This window comes from Anser cygnoides, chromosome 1, assembly GCF_040182565.1.
Source record: "Anser cygnoides isolate HZ-2024a breed goose chromosome 1, Taihu_goose_T2T_genome, whole genome shotgun sequence".
Taxonomy (NCBI): Eukaryota; Metazoa; Chordata; class Aves; order Anseriformes; family Anatidae; genus Anser; species Anser cygnoides.
Window position 1 is genome coordinate 63953573 of NC_089873.1, and position 20759 is coordinate 63974331.

The 20759-nt window shown below is 41.1% G+C and overlaps 1 protein-coding gene across 1 annotated transcript in view; it reads left to right on the forward strand.

The window, feature by feature from the left end:
- PKP2 (plakophilin 2) overlaps positions 1-9290 on the forward strand; it is a 44721-nt gene extending 35431 nt beyond the window's left edge. Inside the window, exons 8-13 of the mRNA XM_066998294.1 lie at positions 630-791; positions 1665-1838; positions 2437-2590; positions 4693-4882; positions 5956-6043; positions 8378-9290. Coding sequence (XP_066854395.1) covers positions 630-791; positions 1665-1838; positions 2437-2590; positions 4693-4882; positions 5956-6043; positions 8378-8446 — 837 coding nt within the window. The 3' untranslated portion in view covers positions 8447-9290. The remainder of the gene's footprint in view (positions 1-629; positions 792-1664; positions 1839-2436; positions 2591-4692; positions 4883-5955; positions 6044-8377) is intronic.
- Positions 9291-20759: the final 11469 nt, after the last annotated feature.

The window sequence follows — 20759 nt, forward strand, 5'->3', positions numbered from 1 at the left end:
ATAGCTCCCTGTTGCATTTTGTCTTAAAACCACTCATTCCCTTTTCACTTTCAAAAAAGGAGGAAATGGTAATAAAACTATTTGCCACTAAACTCATCACTCAGAAATTGTCAACTTGACCTTAGCTATGGCCAGAAAGGCTCATCTAATTTGGGGAAAAAAAAAAAATCTACCACAGAAAAGTGCTGTATCCTTGGGTGAGACACTAAGTTTTCTTTTTGCTGACATTGTGGCTGGGTGTGTACGTGATCATCTTTGCTCTTAAGTTCCTAGACGTTCCTTGGCACACTTCTGGTCTGTGCCAAATAGCACATGTCCTAACAATTCCCAGGTACATTCAAGAATTATAATGTGTCAGGACCATTTCCAGCAGGCATGCACCCTGCTCTGATCACAAGCCCTGTGTGCCAGTTGGCCTCAGCGCTCAGGAACATCCCAGGACATGTTTAATTTCTTGGTGTAAATACAGTCTTGAGGATCACTGGCATGAAGACGAGCTCTTCTGTAAGCCATTAGAAGATCTGCAGCTAATTGTTTAAGATCCAAAAATGAAAGTTCTCCCCATGTCTACACATGCCCTTTCAATACATGCCAAAGCTTTCAAGATTTCTATTCTTTTGCTATTTTAGGCCACAGAGAATTGTGTGTGCATTCTTCACAATCTTTCGTACCAACTAGAGGTAGAGCTCCCTGAGAGCTGTGCCCAGAGCATCTATATCCAAAGAAGAAATATCCCTACCCATGACAGAACACCAGGCTGTTTTGGAACACGGAGCAGAAAAGTGAAAGAGGTAAAGCACGTTTCATTACATCTCATTTGGTTAATCAGTTGTAACAACTGGAGAATAAGGCTGTGATCTACTTAGGTTGCTTCTCTGTTGGTGATGTATCCAGTAGTGTGACTCACCCCAAAAATGTAAATTTATCAATAGCCTTTCCAAACACCCATTATCATGTTCAGTTGCTAAAGGTACAGGTGACAAAGCAATTCACAGTTTCCTTAGTTAAGGGATACTGTCAGTCAGTTTCATCCCTTCTGATGGATCTAAATGGTATCTGTACCAATTACAGGAACTGTGCAAGTGTCCTACCAATGACTGGGCATTGTGGCAGTTTCAGCAGTGAAACCAGCACAAGGTTGCTTGCCAGCTCCATGGCTTGCTGGCTTTTGGGCCTCTTCTTCTGATGCTATGTGTTACGGATCTCAAATATTCTGGTAGCTGGGAATTATTGGAGAGAAAAATAGGTATTGGGGAGGGAGAAAGGGAAAGAAAAGGACTGATGACCCTCCCCCATCCATTATTTTTGCTAGATCGTATTCCTCCTTCCCCTGTTCCATCCACAGTAGAGCTCTAGCATGCTATTTCTCTTTCTCCTTCAGCTCAGCCACCAATGTCAACAGCTAGACATGCAAAGCAACTTCTCTATCTATCTCCTCTTTTTGGATGGAATAGTCAGTACAGTTAAATATTGAAGTTGTACAAGTTGCCAATAAATATCTGTGTCACATTAATGTTCACTTTCATTTTCATGACAAAAGTAGTCCGTAGTAAGTTCTGCAAAATCATGTGGTCATGGAGTTACAAAATTGCTAGTTTAGATTGTGATGCTTTATGTCATATAAAGTCACTGGTTCTAACAGCTTGATCTGTTTACATGTTTAGAAGCAGCAGGACACCCCACTACCTGAGGAAAGGAGCAATCCCAGAGGTGTGGAATCACTCTGGCATTCGACACTGATTAGGATATATCTCTCTTTAATAGCAAAGAGTACCAGAAACTATACCCAGGAAGCATCCCTGGGAGCTCTTCAGAACCTCACAGCTGGCACTGGACCAGTAAGTCAGCTTTTTTCTTTTTCCTGTCATTCCCTTCTTAATGTAAATGCATAGAGTATAGGGTTGCAATGCAACGCTCACAGCACCAAGCTCAGATAACCACTGACAAGCCGCTGATTCCCAAACACTGTCAATGAAATCAAAGAACATTGAAGAGAAAGTCATAACCAGCACTGCAGATATTTCCTGCTTGGCAAATATAGGGATTACTTCTTTTCACTCTGTCTGTGTATGGAATCTGCTAATTCATTGCACAGCGAGGGATGAGTCGATGCTAAAAATGTGAAAGAGGGGTTTTCTGGATCGTAATCAGTCCCATGGGGAGAGGAAGTCTTTGACACAGCCACACATCACTTTCATGGTGAAGAAACTGATGACCTCTGTCATGTTTTGGCGTAGGAACTGGCCAAAGAGCATGTGGGAGACAGAGGGCTTGAAACTTTGTTTATATCACCTTGTCTTCTGTTGCAACTCATACATACCATCAGATCTAAAGTAATTTAAATATACTTAAGATGAGGCAGAGAACCTACTGCTGTTATTTATGAGGCTATACATTCATCATAATGACATATTATTGCCGTGTACCTTATAACAGATGCCGTTTGCAGTGGCCCAGACTGTTGTTCGGAAAGCAAATGGCCTTCCAAGTATTCGAACTATGCTGCATGTAAGCCACCCGACAGTAAAGAAGACAGCAGTCTCACTGCTCAGGAACTTGTCTCGCAACACCTCTCTGCAAAATGATATAGGTGAGCAAAGACTAATATTGTCTCTTGGGCTTTCTTTCTCTGCTCTGCTTACCTTAATCTTTCCTTCTTTAATAAACATTCAAAAAAATGGATGTGGGTTTAGTAGATAAATATTTAGGTCAGATACTTGCAGTCATTATGCAGGGTTAAAAATAATGGATTTGCCTATGGAAGAATCTAACCTGTAGTTTTCTGTACATTGTGTATTCCTCATCAGATACTTCTATTGATGTTACTTTCAAAAAATAAATAATAGACATAAAATCTACACAGGGAGTTGGACAGGGAGTTTTTCTTGTGCTTAAAATAAAGGAAGTAAAGGAAGGTAACTGCAGAGTTCTGTACTGCCACAGGTATGTAGTCCTTTGTAAGAATCATGGAACGTTTCTAGTTCTTCTAGAGATCATATTTTCTTCTCTTATACATAAAACTTTGGAAGCTTGTCTCTTGCACATTTTTCTTGTATAACTTTTCAGAAAATGAAGCTAGAAGATGCTACAGAGAAAATAATAGGGTTTTTTTTGGAGGGCTTTATTTCTAAAATGTTACAATTATTTTCACATCAGAATACATTTCTATTCTGAGTATTTTCATTTCAATTTAATTTATATTTGAATATTTTTCCTACTGATAGGATAAGTGCATTCACATCATTTGTTGTCATTTTCTGTGTTCTCACCGAAGGGGGAAGGGGAACTTACAGGCCTACAGCTTGTTCATGGGACAGATTAACCTCCAGAATTCTGCAGAACAGTCTCCTGGGCACCGCGTAATCTTTAGAAAACATTCCCTATTAATGAAAATATTAAATTATGTTGTTGTGCTGATTTTGAAAGGATAATACATGCGGGGTTAAAAATTGCAAGTGGTAAATCCTCTTGAAAGAGTAGGAATTAACCTGAGAGGAAAAAATTGGGGTTTCCTTAGGAAAAACAATCTATAAAAGATTGTGGAAAAGGCAGAATAGCATGAAGCTCTGGAGAAAGGTGCTTCCCCTTCACAGTCATTTTCCTGCTTTACACATGGTAGAGAGAACTGGGGGAATTTCAGGTGAACCTTTTCTCCATGAAAAGGAGTTATTTTTGATTGACTGTGGATCCACATATTTTTGATATATGTGGATTCAGGTCAAATTCTCCAAATAATGTTGGCTGAAAGAAAGGAAGGGCATAATGTTTCTTAAATAAAAGTGTTTCTATTTAGCAAGCAAAATGAATATATGATACCAATTTGAGTTAAATTTCATATAAAACATGTGAAAATAAAATGAATGAAAAATGAGATTAAATTTTTTATTTGATCTGAAATAAATAGCCTGTTCTGAACAGACATTTTCAAGATACTGCCAGATGTAATGATGCAGACATTTTCATGATACTGCTTTCTGAAAATCAACTTACTTGATTTACCAATGAAAAAAAAAGACTATCATCTCTGACATAATTGCTTTGACTGATATTTATCATAGGAGGTGGCTCATTCAGTTTTAAAGGTCCTTTTCTAAATTGTATGTGATTTTATCTCAATATAAACAAACCTTGTCACATATCCACCTGAAGGAATGAGCAGAAATCAGAGTGAACAAAATGCTCGCAGTCCGAGCGGCACACTGGATAGCGAGGGCAGAATATCCAGTATGGCCTCATGCTGAGTACAAAAAGCACCTTCTTTTCCAAAATGCCCCCGACTGTTGCCTGGTGCTGCTTTTTACATGGGGAGCAACAGGCTACAACCAATTGCTGAACGCTGTAATTTTCTCCACCAGCTCTGGACATGGACCAGTCCATATGGCACAGGTCTTCACATTGCCCCACCAGTAAAACTCGTGCTATAATCACCCTCCCTCAGTTTGCTGTATACCTGTAACCCGATGACTAGCTAGAGGATGCACGTGGTTCTTCGGGAAGTGGCAGCTTGTACAATTTCGTGTGGAGGCATTAACCTAAACTGTGGGGTATAATGCAGCTATGAAACCATGACCTTTTGGGGGGATTATACAGCACCATGATAGGTGATAATGGGAGGACTGAGGTCTTGTAGGACTCCTAGATAAATCTGTACCCATTAGTAATGGAGTTGTCTGTCTGTTTTCCAACTTCTAGCTAGAGAAGTTTTGCCTGATTTGGTCTCGATACTTCCTGAGTCTGTCCCAGGGTCTGATATTGCCTGTGAAACTACAGCTTCCGTCTGCTACACCTTGTACAATTTGACACAGAACAGTTCTCACAACGCACGGCTTCTCCTGAATGCTGATGGCCTACCGAAGATCATTACCATTAGCATGAATGACAGGTAAGATGGTTGAGAAGCCTTCCCCTCCCCTTCCTCTTTTCCCCTGGGGAAAAAAAAGAACTACAACCTCTGCCGCTTGGGAGGAAAACACTGCTTCTTAAGGTACAAGGCAGCTTAAAAATGACTGCAATGTGAGTAAGATTATACATATTAGAAAATGCAGAGAAATCTCCTGTAACAATTGTTTCATCCACAGGTAAATTTGCCGTGCTCCAGCATTTTAAATAGCACCTCCAAAGATGATGGCACAATACTAACTATATTCTAATATGTTTACTTGGAGACAATTAAATTTTATCTGTCCCCAGAAAGTTTCTGTATTTCCTGTTCTTTGTAACACAGCCCTAGTAATCTTTAATTGTTAGCACAGGAATACATTTTATAGAAATGATGGAACCATACTTAAGAATTATTTATAAAGTTTATTTTGGATAATAGATTGTGAATGTTCTTCAATCATTCTTTAATATTTAATCACATGTAACTTAAGGATTATTTATAAATTGGCATTATGGATAATAGATTGTGAATTTTCTTCAATCATTCTTTAATATTTAATCACATGTAACCAATATTTAAACAAAAAAGAATAATTCATGCTTTATGAATGTGAACAATTATTCTGTTTGCCTTCCTCTCTTTTTACAAAAAGAAAGAGAAAATTCATCTCAGTAAAGGAGACCTCATGAGGCCCTGAATAGTATTAATCCTGTCTAATTAACCAGGTATTTTACCTGCTGGGAAGATACTCTAAAATACTTTTTTATTCTGAGACGTATTTTCCTCAACTGAATTTGAATTAATATGATAGCTTCTCAAAGATTAAGTCTATAGAGTATTTAATTTATCTATAATTTTGAAGAATAAGTTAAGCAGGAAGTTATGTTTCATTTGCTTCAGTAGTCAGGACAGCATGAGATGTGCTAGAATGCCTAAAGAGCGAGAACGCAGCATTTAAGAGGAAAGAGGCAGAACAAATGCTACAAGGTTACATATTCTGAAGTCTGCATATGCACTGTGATTATGAAGTAGGAATTTAAATGTGTTTTATCATTCTTTTTACAAAATTGCAGTAACATGTTCAGCAAAGCTAGTAAGGCTGCTTCGGTCCTCCTCTGCTCCTTGTGGTCACATACTGATCTCCACAATGCTTACAAAAAGGTAAGACCTGGCTTGTAGCAAAAACATTTAATCTGTCCTTTCAGATCTATTTCAGGTCTTGTTTGACCTCTGTGGCTTTTAGCACTTCTGCACTGTTACTTGATAGGATTTCAAGGGGTCTCTGAATTTGGTGTTTCTAACTCATGTATAACATGACCAGCAGCTCAGGGGAGGGGATTCTGCCCCTCTGCTCTGCTCTGCTCTCATGAGACCCCACCTGGTGTCTTGTGTTCAGTTCTGGGCCCCCAGCACAAGGACATGGGCCTGTTGGAGCACGTCCAGAGGCCACGAGGCTGATCAGAGGGCTGGAGCATCTCTCCTATGGAGACAGGCTGAGGGAGTTGTGGTGGTTCAGCCTGGAGAAAAGAAGGCTCCGGGGACACCTTACAGCGGCCTAAAGGGGGCCTGCAGGAAAGCTGGGGAGAGACTCTTGGTCAGGGAGTGTAGTGACAGGACAAGGGATAATGGCTAAAAACTAATAGAGGGGAGCTTTAGATTAGATATTAGGAGGAAATTCTTCACTCAGAGGGTGGAGAGGCACTGGCACAGGCAGCCCAGAGAAGCTGTGGCTGCCCCATCCCTGAAAGTGTTCAAGCCCAGGCTGGATGAGGCTTTGGGCAGCCTGGTCTGGGGGGGAGGTGTCCCTGCCCATGGCAGGGGATGATTACAGAAAATCTTGCACAAGCAATGCATGCCCTTAATTTTCGCTCATCTTTGTTCATATTCTCTCCCTCTGCGGTTTTATATGCACTAGAAAAGTTTATGAAAAATGTTGCTGCTGCCTGCCAGATCAGATAGTGAGAAGAAATGCTTAGTAGGTGTCCATCCACCACTGACTGAACCAACCTGACACAGATGGCACAAGCTGCCAGCGAAAGCAAATGAAGGGTGAAGCAGCTTCTTGCTTTAAACCCAGAGCAGTTTTGTTCTCCTTATTGTCTGCATGTTCTGTAAGCCCAGGTACTAGTTATATCCAAACAAAAAGGTACAGCCAGGGAAAGGTTTGGCAAACATTTACTGCCACAGTCAAAATCAAACAAAAAATGACCAGCATGAATCAGCCAGCCAACAAACCAACTTGTTTCTTTCCTTTTGAGGCTCTATAAGTGCTTTTTCTATGCACAACTGGATTGACTTCAACCTACCTACCTCCAGCTTGCATTTCAAACTGTATTCATTCCCTATTTCCCTGCTGCTTAGAATTTCTGTCACCTAAAATTCCCAATAACCTAAAATTATCCCGTTTTCCCAGCCTTCAGCATATGTTAGCCAGTTTGCTTCTTAACAAAGTAACAATGCAACTGAAGGCTTCTAGCTTAAAAAAAAAAAAAAAAAAAAAAAAAAAACCAGTAAGAACTGTAAATTTTTTATTTCAATTTGCTCAAGGAAATTTACATAGCACAGTATCTTTTTACAGTCTTGCATCATACTCAGCAGTATGCTGCCTCACAAACCAGAAATCTACATTCAAGAATAAGGGTCCTGGAACCATAACGCAATATCCCGGAAGGCACAAATTTTCTGAAGTCTTTGGTATTTTGGATGTGCATATAAGACACATATGTCCAATCTTATTTTCAAAAATCCTGTTTACTTGCAGTTCCTGTACGAATCATAGCCCCTAGAGATATCAGGTACAGCACTGAAAACTTAAAGCGACCTGTCTGGATATTTTTGAAAAGTCAGCCTAATAAGCAGTGGAAATCATGTGATCAAATGAGATTGATACAATCCTGAGGCATTTTGGCATTGTCCTGAACTCTTTGTTCAGGTAGAGTTAATCTCAGATGACATTAGCAACCTAAGAGTTATGAGTCTGTAGAGCTGAACTAGAGGAATAGGCTCCCCATACAGTCATTGGAGTTAAGCAACTCCCAACAACAATTCATAGAACCACAGAATATCCTGAGCTGGAAGGGACCCACAAGAATAGAGTCCAACTCCTGGCTCCACACAGGACCACCCAAAAACCAATGACCACTGCCCTGGGTAGCCTGTCTTTGTGTCCGACCACCCTCTGGGTGCAGAACCTTTCCCTAACATCCAGCCTGACCCTCCCCTGTCCCAGCTCCATGCCGTGCCCTCGGGTCCTGTCGCTGTCCCCAGAGAGCAGAGCTCAGCGCCTGCCCCTCCGCTCCCCTTGTGAGGAAGCTGTAGAAGACCTTCTCACTTATCTTAGACTAAACTGAGTCACTTTGGGGAGGCGCATATTCTGTCTCTGTCTGCCTAGACCTCTGCCATGACTCCATACCTAGCTTTTAGGCAGGTGAACTCATCTTTCCCTTGCAGAATTGGCACTGAAGGTAATGAATTTTTCTTTCTTTCATTCCAAAGGCTGACTTTAAGAAGACGGATTTCATCAATACCCGGACCACAAAAGCCTATAACTCACTGAAAGACTGAGTCAGATCATAACACGACTGAAGATAAATGAGACTGTACATCAATTAGTGTAACTATCTTCATGTGATTGGCGTTGCCATCATGAACCAGGAAGTATCTCAGAAAAGAGGGGCTGATTGTAGACTTGAGTGGCCTGTGATAGTTGACTTGTGTTTTTAATCCTAATCACATTGTCACTGTGTATATCAATGTATAAATAACCAAAGATGGATTCTTCAGGATATCTGAGGTGAAGTTTCATCTAGGTTTACCATTTTTCAGAGTTTCAGATTGCCTTTAGTGTAACAGGCATTTATACAGAGAGGTTTTAAATGCTGATTGGCAGCAAATTATATTCAGATTGTTTTATACAAATAGTTTTCTACTGTGGCTAAGCATCAAGTGCACTGCTCAGGACATAGAAATTTTTCACCCTTTTTTTCTTCACATATGCTAGAAAATAAGAATTTCCAGACTGTGAGTATGCACAAGAAGCTGTTTCACTACCTGCATTATAAAAGCACCAAGGCAGTTAAAATGAGTATTTTTATATTACTTGTATTCATGTGCTCACTGGTTCTTAAACCTCTTTCCTTTGAGATATTATCAGCAAAAGAAACAAAATTGATTGTACATATGTCTCCTTATTTCTGGCTCTCCTCATCCTTGCTCACATGGCTGTCAGAATTGATAACTGTGTCCAGAAAAGGTTTTCTCTAGAAGCAATATGTCAGACACTTTGGGCTGAACTTACATCCATCATTCTTTGCTAATTGTTGGAAGAGTTAGTTGCTGGTGATTCAATGATTATTTTAAGAAAATCACATTTTCAAACCGATTCTGTTGATTAAATATAGTAAAGGGAGTGGAGTCATGTCTTTATTTTTTAAGAAAAAGATATATATACATGAGATTAGGATAATTGCTGCTTGAGGAATTCATCTGATCCTGCTTCATATTCTCTTAGTTGAAATCATCATCCTCCCTACAGCAAATACCTGCAGTGTGATAACTGACGGACTATGTCTGCACATGTGGAAATAGGTAACAGGAGGAGACAAATTCCTAAACACCTGAAGGCTGTTCCCATGATGTGATCCTAGGAGAGGAAAAAGAAGCATTAAAAACCCCTATCTGATACCTTTAGTGAGCAAGAGTTATCTCAACAAACCAGCAGTTAAATTGTCCATTAAGCCAATTGAACATGAATATGTAAATATGTAAAGCTCTGTGTATTGGATTATGAGTTGGTATGATCTGGCATTACTCTGCTAATCAGAGGAGCTAAGCTACATTTACGGCAACCAAGACTTTGGCGTATGCATTCACAGCCCTTCCTGCAAGAAAGGAATCTGTACTGTGCCCCCACCCTGAACTGCTGGCACTGCAGCTACCGCAGCTCTTCTTGCCCAGAAGGGGATGGCTAATCCTTTGAGCGGGGACCTCACAGAGGAGAGCATCAGCCCTGTTCATTTCAGCAATTCTGGCCAAAGGTTTAGCTCCCAGAGGAAATTTACAGCCAGCAGATTGTGACATTGCACCGTGTCCAAACATATTTCTGGATATCAGGGAGCTAAATTCTGCTTGTAGATGCATAGTTCTCCTAGGAACTCTCCCAGGAAGTCACACACCTGCATGCAGAACAAAATGTGTCCTGGAAGTTAAACAAACAACCCTGTTTTCCTAGCACAGGTCATTTTCATAGGTCTGTTGGTCCTTCACATTTGCTTTGAATAACACAAATGAAATGCATTCCAGTAGGAGGTTTGATAAATACTATTGTTTTTTAAAAGGTCATTTTAAAAATACTCCAGGTCCAAAAACAACATAGGGGAAGGGAATTTATAGCACCTCATGTTGAGAAAAATATTTTTGTATATTTTATAATATGACAGAAAACAGACAATTAAAACCTAACTTTGTCTTCTAACTTGTTAACCTAAATAATGCTGCATATGCTATGAATGAATAAACAGCAAGAAGCCTGAACAAGTTTACTTTCCCTGCATAAAAACAGTGGTAGTGAAAGTTAACATACAGAAAGCAAACTACAGACAGAGTAGCACAGGAATGAAGAACTGCAGTCTAAAGATCAGGGAGAGGGCTATTAGAAATAGTCAAGCACTGGTTTACTTCCGTGAAACTCACACTCAGTTAAAAAGAAGACACACCAATGCCAGGCATTTTTAGACATTTTGGTTAGTCTGTCTAACTCCCGGTAAGAGATAATTAAGAATAGGGTGCAAACTTTTTGAGTTGTTTCTACAGATAGTGTCTCTTTAAAATCACAGTGGTGTTCAAAAGTCGCAGAGAGGAATGTCAGGCCTGGCAACAACTGAAAGCTATAAACAGGGATGAGAAACAATGACACGCCTTATTACAACTGATCTCCTACTTGTGTGTAATCAAAAACATTTCAGCAAGATTCCAAAGAAAGCAACAAATGTTAGAGAAATAATAAAGTGTTCTCTCTAACAAAAAAAAATCTGTCCTTGGTCTTTGTTATTACTAGTGAAACTACTTGCTGGAATGCAGCAAATGTATTTTCAAATCTTACCCCTTCTTTTTGAAGGGCAAATTCATTTTTAAATTAAATCTAGGTACAGCGACTGAGACTCTTACAACTGGAGCCTGTTACTAAAGGCAAACTGTGTAATGCTTCTGAAAGCATCAGAGTGCTCTCGCAAATAATTTGTTTATACTTTCATGGTCTGTTACAATTCTGTCCAGTATTGCTGAGCTGTCAAAGCACCAGGAAACCTCTGTCTTTGTTCCTCTTTAATTGAGCTAAACCTTTGCTAGTAAACTTTACCATGGGCCATATCACCACTGAGTCATCCTCACCATAGTCTTGGATTTCAGAAATAAAACCTCCCCACTTGCTCTTACAGAGAGGAGAGCTGAGACCTTGACTTTAAACATACTGACGGGCAGCCAGAAAGTCTTTGGCTGAACCAGGAACAGACCCCAGGTACTCCTATGTTGAGATAGTGTCTTACCCATAACGAAATAAAATAATAATGTTGTACTAGATACCAAAGAATACAGAGATTAATTCATTGCCAAGACACTAGTCATTGCTTCCCTCATTTCATCCTCTTACCTTTTTTTTGATATCGTTGCTCCTAAATATTATTGCCTTGTCTTCTCCTTCCCTTACCAAACAGAATAAAGCCATATAAAATATTGCACTGTGCATGCGCACAGTATTTAGGTTAATTTTTTTGTTTGTTTGTGAGGTTCTTATTTTGCATAGGAACATCGTATATATTAATAAAGGTTAACTCTCCCTTCTGGGCCCATACAAAACCGCAGGTGAGATGAACTAGCACCGCTATGAACCATGATAAAAGAATCCCGGGCCCTTCACTGACCATTGCTTAGCCTGGCAGTAAGTTCTCTAAAGGCAACTCATTAAAGCTGAGGGATTGTATCTCAGGCTGCCAGTTTGCTTGTTACCATGTTTAGCACTTGGGCTTCAGCTGGCCTTAAATTTTTCTGCTTTTTGGGTTCAGGACCAAAACACCCAACAGTACCACTTTGCAGCTCTCTTTGCGAGGGGTTCATGAGATAAGGTAATGAGTACAGAGGGCACAAATCACCCAAAAGCTGTGCGAAGTGATGAGACTTATGTTTCCTAAGTTATTTCAACTCCAGCAGCTGTCCTTGCATTCTTTTTCACTTTTATTGATACTGATTAAGACCTCCATTTTCATTCCTGACCTAACCCTAGATGCAGCTCATGAGCAAGATAACATGACCTTAAGGCATCACCTGATGTAAGTCAAACATCTGGAAATAGTGGCAGAAATCAGACTAGAGAAAAAGCAAGTTTGAGCTCAACATCACAGGGCATTGAGGACAAGGTTTGAAGACTCAGGTGTTGATATAACCTTGTGAGTCTGCACCTTTAGATGCTCCACAGCACGTGCCCACTGAAAACCTAACAGGGAGATTTTTTCAAACATACCAAAACCAAAATGTGTTTTATAGCAGATAGTGTAAGTAGAGCAAGGTTTTACCATTCTCTGCAGTCATACTTTGGATATTTTAATAGGTTTGCTTATGATAAGGAAATAAACCCGTTTTATCTTAGTTCATAAGTTCAGAGCCAAAAAAAATTAATTATACATAGTAGAGGTATTGTCCACTCAGGATCAGAAGCCAGAGGAGTTTGCTTACATCCACTCTTCAGCTTCATATACATGTGTGTGTGTGTATGTGCACGTATGTATATATGTATATATATTCAGCCTAAGCTCACATTCCTGTATTTGTATTCTTTTAGTGATGTCTCCTCAGACCAGTCTAAATATCCACACACACGAAAAAGAGGAAGCAGGCATTTGCTTTAGATATCCTTATTATCTACAGTATACGGCCAACATTGCAGATCCACAAAAGGTATCAGTGCCTTCTGAACATGTATGAGCCCTTGCAGACAGGGCAGGCAGTATAATGACTGTGCAAACAAATGGGGATATCAACACCAGCTGCAAATACAGTACCTGTCATTGGGTTCTTTTTGTCTGTGCTGACCACAAATTCTCTTGATATTACACAAGGCTCTCTCTTACCTATGCCTCTGGTTTGCAATCTGTACACCAGTACAGACTGAGGACACCAGTACTGCCTCAAATGTATCTAGACATTTGGGAGTGCCTGCAACTTAAAAAAAGATTTCAAGTCTTTCTCGATTCTTGTGAGATTTAAGTGCATCTTGTGATGCTCAAAAATGTCTTACTGTGTGTATTGCCTGGGAAGTACCTAGCCCAGAAAGGAGGAACCAAGACTTCCTACCCTACTGCTGGCAGTCCCAATGGGAGTGCTTTCCTCTCAGGGGATTTTAGGGTGCTGTAAAGAAAAGGTTAACTCAGCAAGAGGCATGAGGTTGGAGAAAGTGACGCTAGCAGCATACTGCCCAGAACAATCATCTGGCTCAGCTTCATTTTGGGATGCCAGGGCTGGGAGACAGGGTCCAAAGGACCAGGATGCAGCCAGTGAGACCAATGACCCGGTTCCTTGTATGAGGCAAGACACCCAAGAGGCTGATGTTGTCACTAGTAAGCGTGAATCAGGGACAGAAGGTGTCCCGGAGGAGCTGGAGATCCCTCAAACAAGAACTAAGTAAACATCTTGTGCTTTATGGAGGAGAGGGACAGTGGCAGGACTGCAGTGAGATGAGGGCTGGCTGCAGGTAGACTGAAGCCATAACTAACATTTCCTGTATGACATCTCCAGTTGCAAGAGGCATTTATGGAGATGCCATTTGGAGATTTGATCTCCAAATAATGGAGAGAGCTTTGAATCCCTTCGTTCTGAAGATGGGGTGCTTCGCTCAGAAACAAGACCACAATCATCTGCAGAAGGAACAAGAAGACTGCCAAGGTGGTACCCCACACATTCACTAGCAATATAAATAGCAGAGCCTGAGCCCCTGGGTGAATAAAAAAAATAAAAAATGATGAAGACAGAGGGGCTTTTTTAGGGTGAGCTTAGCTGTTGGTTAAGAGGGCAGTATCTTTCGGAACGTTCAAAAACTTAATGAAGCCCACAAAGGTCGTAAGATAATGGTCCCAGCTAGAATAGCTGTGTTTGGCTTGGAATAAAAACAAAATAAATCGGTAATATAAAGTCAGCGCTGAACTCTGCCTGGAAAGCACACTGTGCTTCAAGATACATTAGCAGACTTTAGTTTAACCCACACTGGACACTTGGCATGGCCCAATTAAAAACTCAGCAAGAGTTCAAACCCCGTACAACCTCTAAAGGCTGGAGAACCTTAGATGAGCTGTAACTGAGATTAAAACAAAGCCTGTGGAAAAAATCTGACAAGAAAAAGTAAGGAAATAAAAAGGAGATAGTTTTTTTCATTATAAAACTAATAAAAATGTTGCTTGGCAGCATGGAGGGGAGGGGTTGCACGGTGTGTTTGTGCTGTGGTTACCTTTGTGTTTGCATAGCACTTACAGCTAGGTAACATGCAGGATGCTGCACGGAGAACAATGGAGGCTTTCAAAGACAGCTTCTGTCCTTGAGGAGAGACGGGGCAGCCATGCGGGCTGTCAGCTCACTCTCTTTGCTAGCACATCGGATTAAGTGTGTTACCTGGGTCCTGCTTTCAGCCTGAAAAGAAAGCTGGGATTTTAGGAATTTTAGTCTGTTTTTTTTTTTTTAGTGTGTGTGTTTTTCTTTTGTTTTGTTTTTTAAATAAAATAAGGAACTTGAAGATGTTTCTCCTTTCATGATGTTAGGAAAAAAAATCTGCTCTAATATGATGCATATAGCCTTTAAATAATATCTTATTAATAGAATAATATTTGTTGTTTTAAAAGCATATAGAAGAAGATTATAATTTCTTTTTAAAACAAAGGGAAGCTGTGATGAGAAATGTTAGGCCTGATGATAGATATGCTGATGAAAAGAAGAATCTACAAAGATATGCGAGATTTTAGATTTGCAAACCTAGAAATATTTGCAAGCAGTTCCACTCTGCTTGAAAATACTTAAAATCTGGAAGTCAGTACCTGATGCTTCAAGAACAGCAGTGTTCCTGCAAGTGTTGTTGTGGAAGTTTTGGCACAAATGCCATAAATGACGCAAGCAGACAGAAGAAAAAATGTGTCCTGTTGTAAAAAGCTGAAGTAGGGGTGCTTGCAAGAGGTGTGGGTGCCAGAGCAGTTGGTTCATCAAGGAGGAGGCAGAAAAACCAGAGCGTGGGGAGGAGGGAAGGGAGCTGGCTCCTGTCTGGTAAGAGCGGAGGGGTGCCAAACCTCCAGTGAGAAGCGTTACCAGAAACGGCTGGGCAGCAAATGCTACCCCGGAAAAAAAAATAAAAATGAGATGGTAACCCATGAAAGTGAGAAGGGCTAAGCAGTGGGTGTGGAAAAGGAGAAAGTTCGGAAGCTCTGAAATTCACTCAGCAGGAAGCAAGGCCATCAAGGTCAGAGGCGCTTCCTGCACCTCCAGCATAGAGGGCATCTCTCAGGAGACCCTCACTGCAAACCCTGTCAGGCTGCATGCAGCTCTCTCTCCAGCTTGTGCGTGGAGTGAATGAACACCTGGGTTTGGTATTGCCAAGGTGTAAGGACTGGGTGTTGCTCAGAGTTTTGTTGTGCAGGTTTTTGAGGTCCTACACGTGAGGAAACCAGCGTTTTCTGACACTCGCGTAATGCGCAGCCACGTCTGCAGGCTGGCAGCCTGGCCAGGACTGTGCCTGCTGAGTAAGCAGTGTGTGCTACCACTCCACCAAGGAGGTTTTTCCTCATTAGATCAGATATCTACTGCTGTTACATGGAAATATAGATAGATTCACCATTACCTGGGCTTAGGGCTGCAATGAAGTTATTGTGTGGGTAATTGTGGACAGTAAAGACGGCACAGTTAATTCAGTAATCTACAATATGCTCAGTCTATAAAAGAAGAGGTATTTAGTACACCTGAAAGACAAGGACCTGTGGTTTGCAGGCAACCTCATGTTATTTACATTTACTGCAGTGGGTACAAGTGTGAATTTGTTAAAATGGCATAAGAAAAGAAAAAAACATAAGAATATGCGGTAGCCTGATCTAAGAAGGTGTTTATAAGCAGGTTTAAAAGCTGGTCCCCACTGTTGCCTTTCTGTGCATTTTACAATGGAAAAATTCTTTCACATCCTCCTGTTCTGACTTGGAAAGCAAAGAAAAACCCAGCTGGTCCGCAGGCCAGTTCCCCCAGGGGACTTCAACCACAAAACATCAGACTCGTGCTGCCCACTCTGTTCCCCCTTATGCTCACTTTCCCCATAGGGCCAGAGAGCAGTCCAGCTTGTGGCTGCCACCCCAGCCCACCCTTACTCCCTGCAAGGCTCTACCTGCCTGCGCACAGGCACAGGTAGGTACCAGTTATTTTTCCCCACTGCTGCAGCAGAAGCGATGCTCTCAACTAGCAATTTTTGTGTCGTGCTGGGTCTCCACCAGCGTCTGCTCTAACAGTGCTGGGCAGGATGCTAGGCAGCAGCAAGACCTGTGGGGGGGTTCATGAAGCAGACACGTGGCCCATGGGATGGATTCCACGGTTCCTTGAACAAAGCTTGGGGTGGTCACAGCATTGCAACCTGGAAGAGGTTTGAGCAGCACAGAGGCCGCTTTCTGTTCCTGTGGGCACTCATTCCTTGGGGAATATGCACTTAGCAGCACTGATAAAACAATTGTCTTACCAGTGCTTGGCAAAACGCTTGGAAAAGGCATGTCCACTCTCAGGTGCTCCATTAAAGTCAGCAAGTAGCAGCTGGTTGATTCCCAGCCAGGAGACAAAGCAAAGGTAAATACAGTGCAGCCCTGGATAATGGTTCCCGATCTCTCGTGTGCTTACACCACCCACAGTGCAGTAGATGCATGCGTTGCTCTATCTCTATTTCTATTCATGCAGCCTGGTTTTATGGCCTTGTCTAGGATTTTTTTCTCCATAGACATGCAGCTCCAAAAAGTTAAAAATCTGTATAACATTGCAAGCCAGAGAAACCTCTCAACAAAATTTGTGTTAAACACTCATTACTCACAGTTTGGGCAAGAGGACATTCTCCTGAGTGCTGAGGGCGTCGCTGGAAAGATTACTCCTTTCCTTCAGCCATGGTCGGTTCCCAGCTCTGGCTGCAAGCAAAGCGAAAACATGACCTTCCATCTTCACAGGAGTGACAACAAATAGCCCATAGCTGCCCCTTTCCACTGCTGTCCATTAAATAAAGGCATCTATCACATTACTGGAGGGGGAAGAGGGAGCAGTTTAATTTTTGCATTCGTGCCATTTAATGATAGCCTTTTTTTGGTAAGAAGAGGAAGGTGAGGAGGAGAAGAAAAGGAGTTTCTGAGAAGATCGTCCTGATATTTTTTTCTCTTTTCTTCTGCCATAACAATGCCTTTCCTCCTAAAATAAACAAAACATGATTCTTCCCCCACAGACCTTCAAGAGAAAGCACTTAATGTTTTGGGGGCACATCTTTGTACAGGCTAGCTGTATACTGCACACATGCTGTCCACCACAAATCATTTTTGCTGTGGCTTAGCAGAGAGTCTCTGAAGTTGACACCTGACAAAAGTGAGACCAGAAATAATCCAGCGGTCCCATCTCTTCTCCCTCGTGAATGTCAGTTCCATCCCCTGTAAATTTTGCAGTGAAGTCAGGGTAACATATTGCTTATCCCCATACAAGCCAAAACCTGTCCCCAGACACAGAAAGTCAGGACAGGGTGGAGGGAAAAGAAGCTCCCAAAACAAAAAATGTTTCAAGTGTGTCGGGAGGATTGTCTTGCCAAAACAAAGTGAGATACAGCTGTTCAGGTCTGTCTTCGCTTCAACAGCAACTGTGTTAACACATTATTTGCTCAGGGGTCTACAAGCTCTCCCCTGGTGAGTAGATTAAGGTAGCAGCAGTGCAAGACGGCCACACACACACACTCAGGGGAGATGTCACCAGCTGCACCACACTAAGAACATAAACAAGTGAGTTATCCACAGGGCAAATTCAGGGGGAGGATAAACTAAGTGACCACCAAAAGTTCCTTCCAACCAGCATTTCTGTAACGTTATGGTTGGAGTCTTTCTGCTCCAGTGTGACATAGATTAATTTATCTGAATTTGTACTATGGACAACACAGTTGTTTCTATTCTGTGTATGGCAATTGCTGACAGGAGGTGATGTTTCAATGGTGCTTAGTGTTTGCTCTCCACTCATACCATATTATCTCTACAATATTTTAAAAGCCTCTATGCATAAAGTGAAAACTTGACAAACCACTTTAGGTTCATGAGGACAGAAAGAGAAATTCCTTGTGCTAACTGTAGCTTAAAACTAGGAAATCTTTTCCAGTTGAAGGCAGTCCCATCCGCTTGCTGGGGAGTCAAGCTCCATGTGGCCTTGCCTAGGTGGAAGAACCAACCGGAGAAACATTTGTTCCAGTTGACGTTAATGTTAACTTGGTTTCCTGTTGTTCTAATCAAACCAACAGCTCTGCTTCCATTAGATTTCATATAACTCTTACTTGAAAGGAAAAGTACATGCCGAGAAGAAAAAAGAAAAAAAAAGTGATTTACAGACTTTCCTGAAGTCTTAAAATCGTGGCAACAAAAGAGCTTCCCCATATCTATTTTCAGAGTCTACCATACTTGCACTCAAGCCTTGATTTTTCACAACACTGGCAGCTTCCTTTGCCATACTTTTATCTTTTTGTCCTCTCCTTTCAGTAAAACTCTCACGTTACAGCTGTAACAGCCACCATCAGTCAGACTGGGCAAGCTTTGGAAATTCCTTTAATCAACTCACTAATCAAGAGCTTATATGCGAGCCCCACATCAGGAAGCAGTTCGATCTCTTAAAGAACTTAGAGTCTCGCCTAGGTGATGAAAGAGCAATGCAGTCAATTGTGAAAAAGGTCTCAGACAAGGAGGAAACCTAACCTTGTTCATTAGCTGTCTTCACCAGCTATAGTCAATAGATGGCTTCCAGACAGACTACGATCCTAGGCCCTCAGTGTAAATATTTGTATGACGTGGCACTAATTTTTCTCAATACAGTTACTGTAGAGGCAAATTACCACGTTCAATAGGTAAAGATATTAGAGTTTATCATTATGTAAAGCACTAAGACTTGGATGTATAGATTAATATTTGTTTCTGGGCCATCATTCAGTTTATTGTTTGTTGTTTCTTAAAGAAAAAAAGAAAATTATAATCAGAGAAAAAGGCAAAAAAATAAAAATGGACCATCGAAGTTTGGTTCATTTGAAATTTTTGAGCTTTTTTTATGATTGTAACGCTGACTTACAGATCAGTTTTATTCTCCTTTTTCCCCCCCCAACATCTGTTAGAAATGCTAGTTCACCTGGGAACCTTGATATAAAAAACTGATAGGTTAAAGAGGTGCCCATGGAGCTGTAGCCCACATTTTTAAACATATTTAGAACCTATTTCCTACATAGGTAAAGGCAATGGGAAAAGAACTGGGCTTGTGGGGGGCATTTAATAGATGGGCAAAGTTCGTATTGCATCTGTCACTTAGTAAATGATAAACTAAGTGAAAGGAAGAAACAGATATCACAGCTGAGGAGGGAACAGACACGTTTTAAGAACTTGTAAGAAAGAATTTCATACTGAAATAATTCATTTGTTATGTCTCCAAAGCAGAATACCACTGTAATCTGCCACTCTAACAGCACTGACGCTGGAGGTTGTATGTTCACAAGGTAACTCCCAGGCTTCTTTCATAGATGATGGAAAACTAAATGAATGTCTGCTAAAAGCTCAATCTCGATATTGATATTGATCAACCTCAGATATAGTTAGATGGAAATATATGAACTAGTTAGCACTAATTACTAACAGAGGAGCTAGTCCTGTCAGTACAAAACGGAGAGGCATGCAAGCCTGAAGAGCCCAAGCACAGAGTCCAAGTACAAGGCAATTGAGTGAAGGGAGATAAGTGTTTTAGGAATCACCAAAGACCTTGCCACTCAGGAAGACTGGAGGCTGGAGCCTTCCTTTCAAGATGTTTGAGGCCCTAAGATGCCTAGGTGCCATCACAAATCATGTATAAAACTGAATTTTATTCCTCAAGCAGATAGGCCCTTTAAGAAAAATATCCTATAACGCTATGTGGAGACAGAACTACACTGTAGCATTGCATATCTAAGCCTCAGCACACACAAAAGTACAACCAGAACACTGTGCTCAAATCTCATTATCTGTATAAACGTTGTGGTTCAGAATGTGCTGCAGGAAAAGAGCAACAGGTTTTACCTGTTCTGGAAGACCTTGCTGGATTCCCACAGTGAAAGGTAATCTATTTATTATTGCTCACCTGTCAGATCAATGAAAGGCTCTTGGCACCAGTAAAGCCTGTTATGAACCTTGTGCCCTGCTTTGGCATTGTCTGGAAGAGCAGTGGCTGAATTAACCCCACCTTTTCCATCTCAGACACCACAGGAACATAGCTCCATTCTACCCTAAAATACTCACCTCAGGTTACTCTCTGGTGATAATCCACACCACTTCCTCGGCAAAGTACTGAAGTGACACTTTGTTGTTGTTGCAGTTGCTTTTTTAATACTCTGAAAAGGCGTATTAAAAGGACTATCTTGGCACCAGGTGGAATTTACTCAGTGTCCACTGGGAACCCACACATGTGCCATGAACATACAGGGCTGTATTTGACAAAAATACAATAATTTTTTTAAAAGTCAAAGATACTATCAAAACTGTTATTTAAGGCAATGGGAGTACGTGTAGCAATTCAGTGTTCCAGAGCAGCATAACAGTTTAGAAGCAAAACAATCTCCACTCCTGGCAATGGTTACTTACCC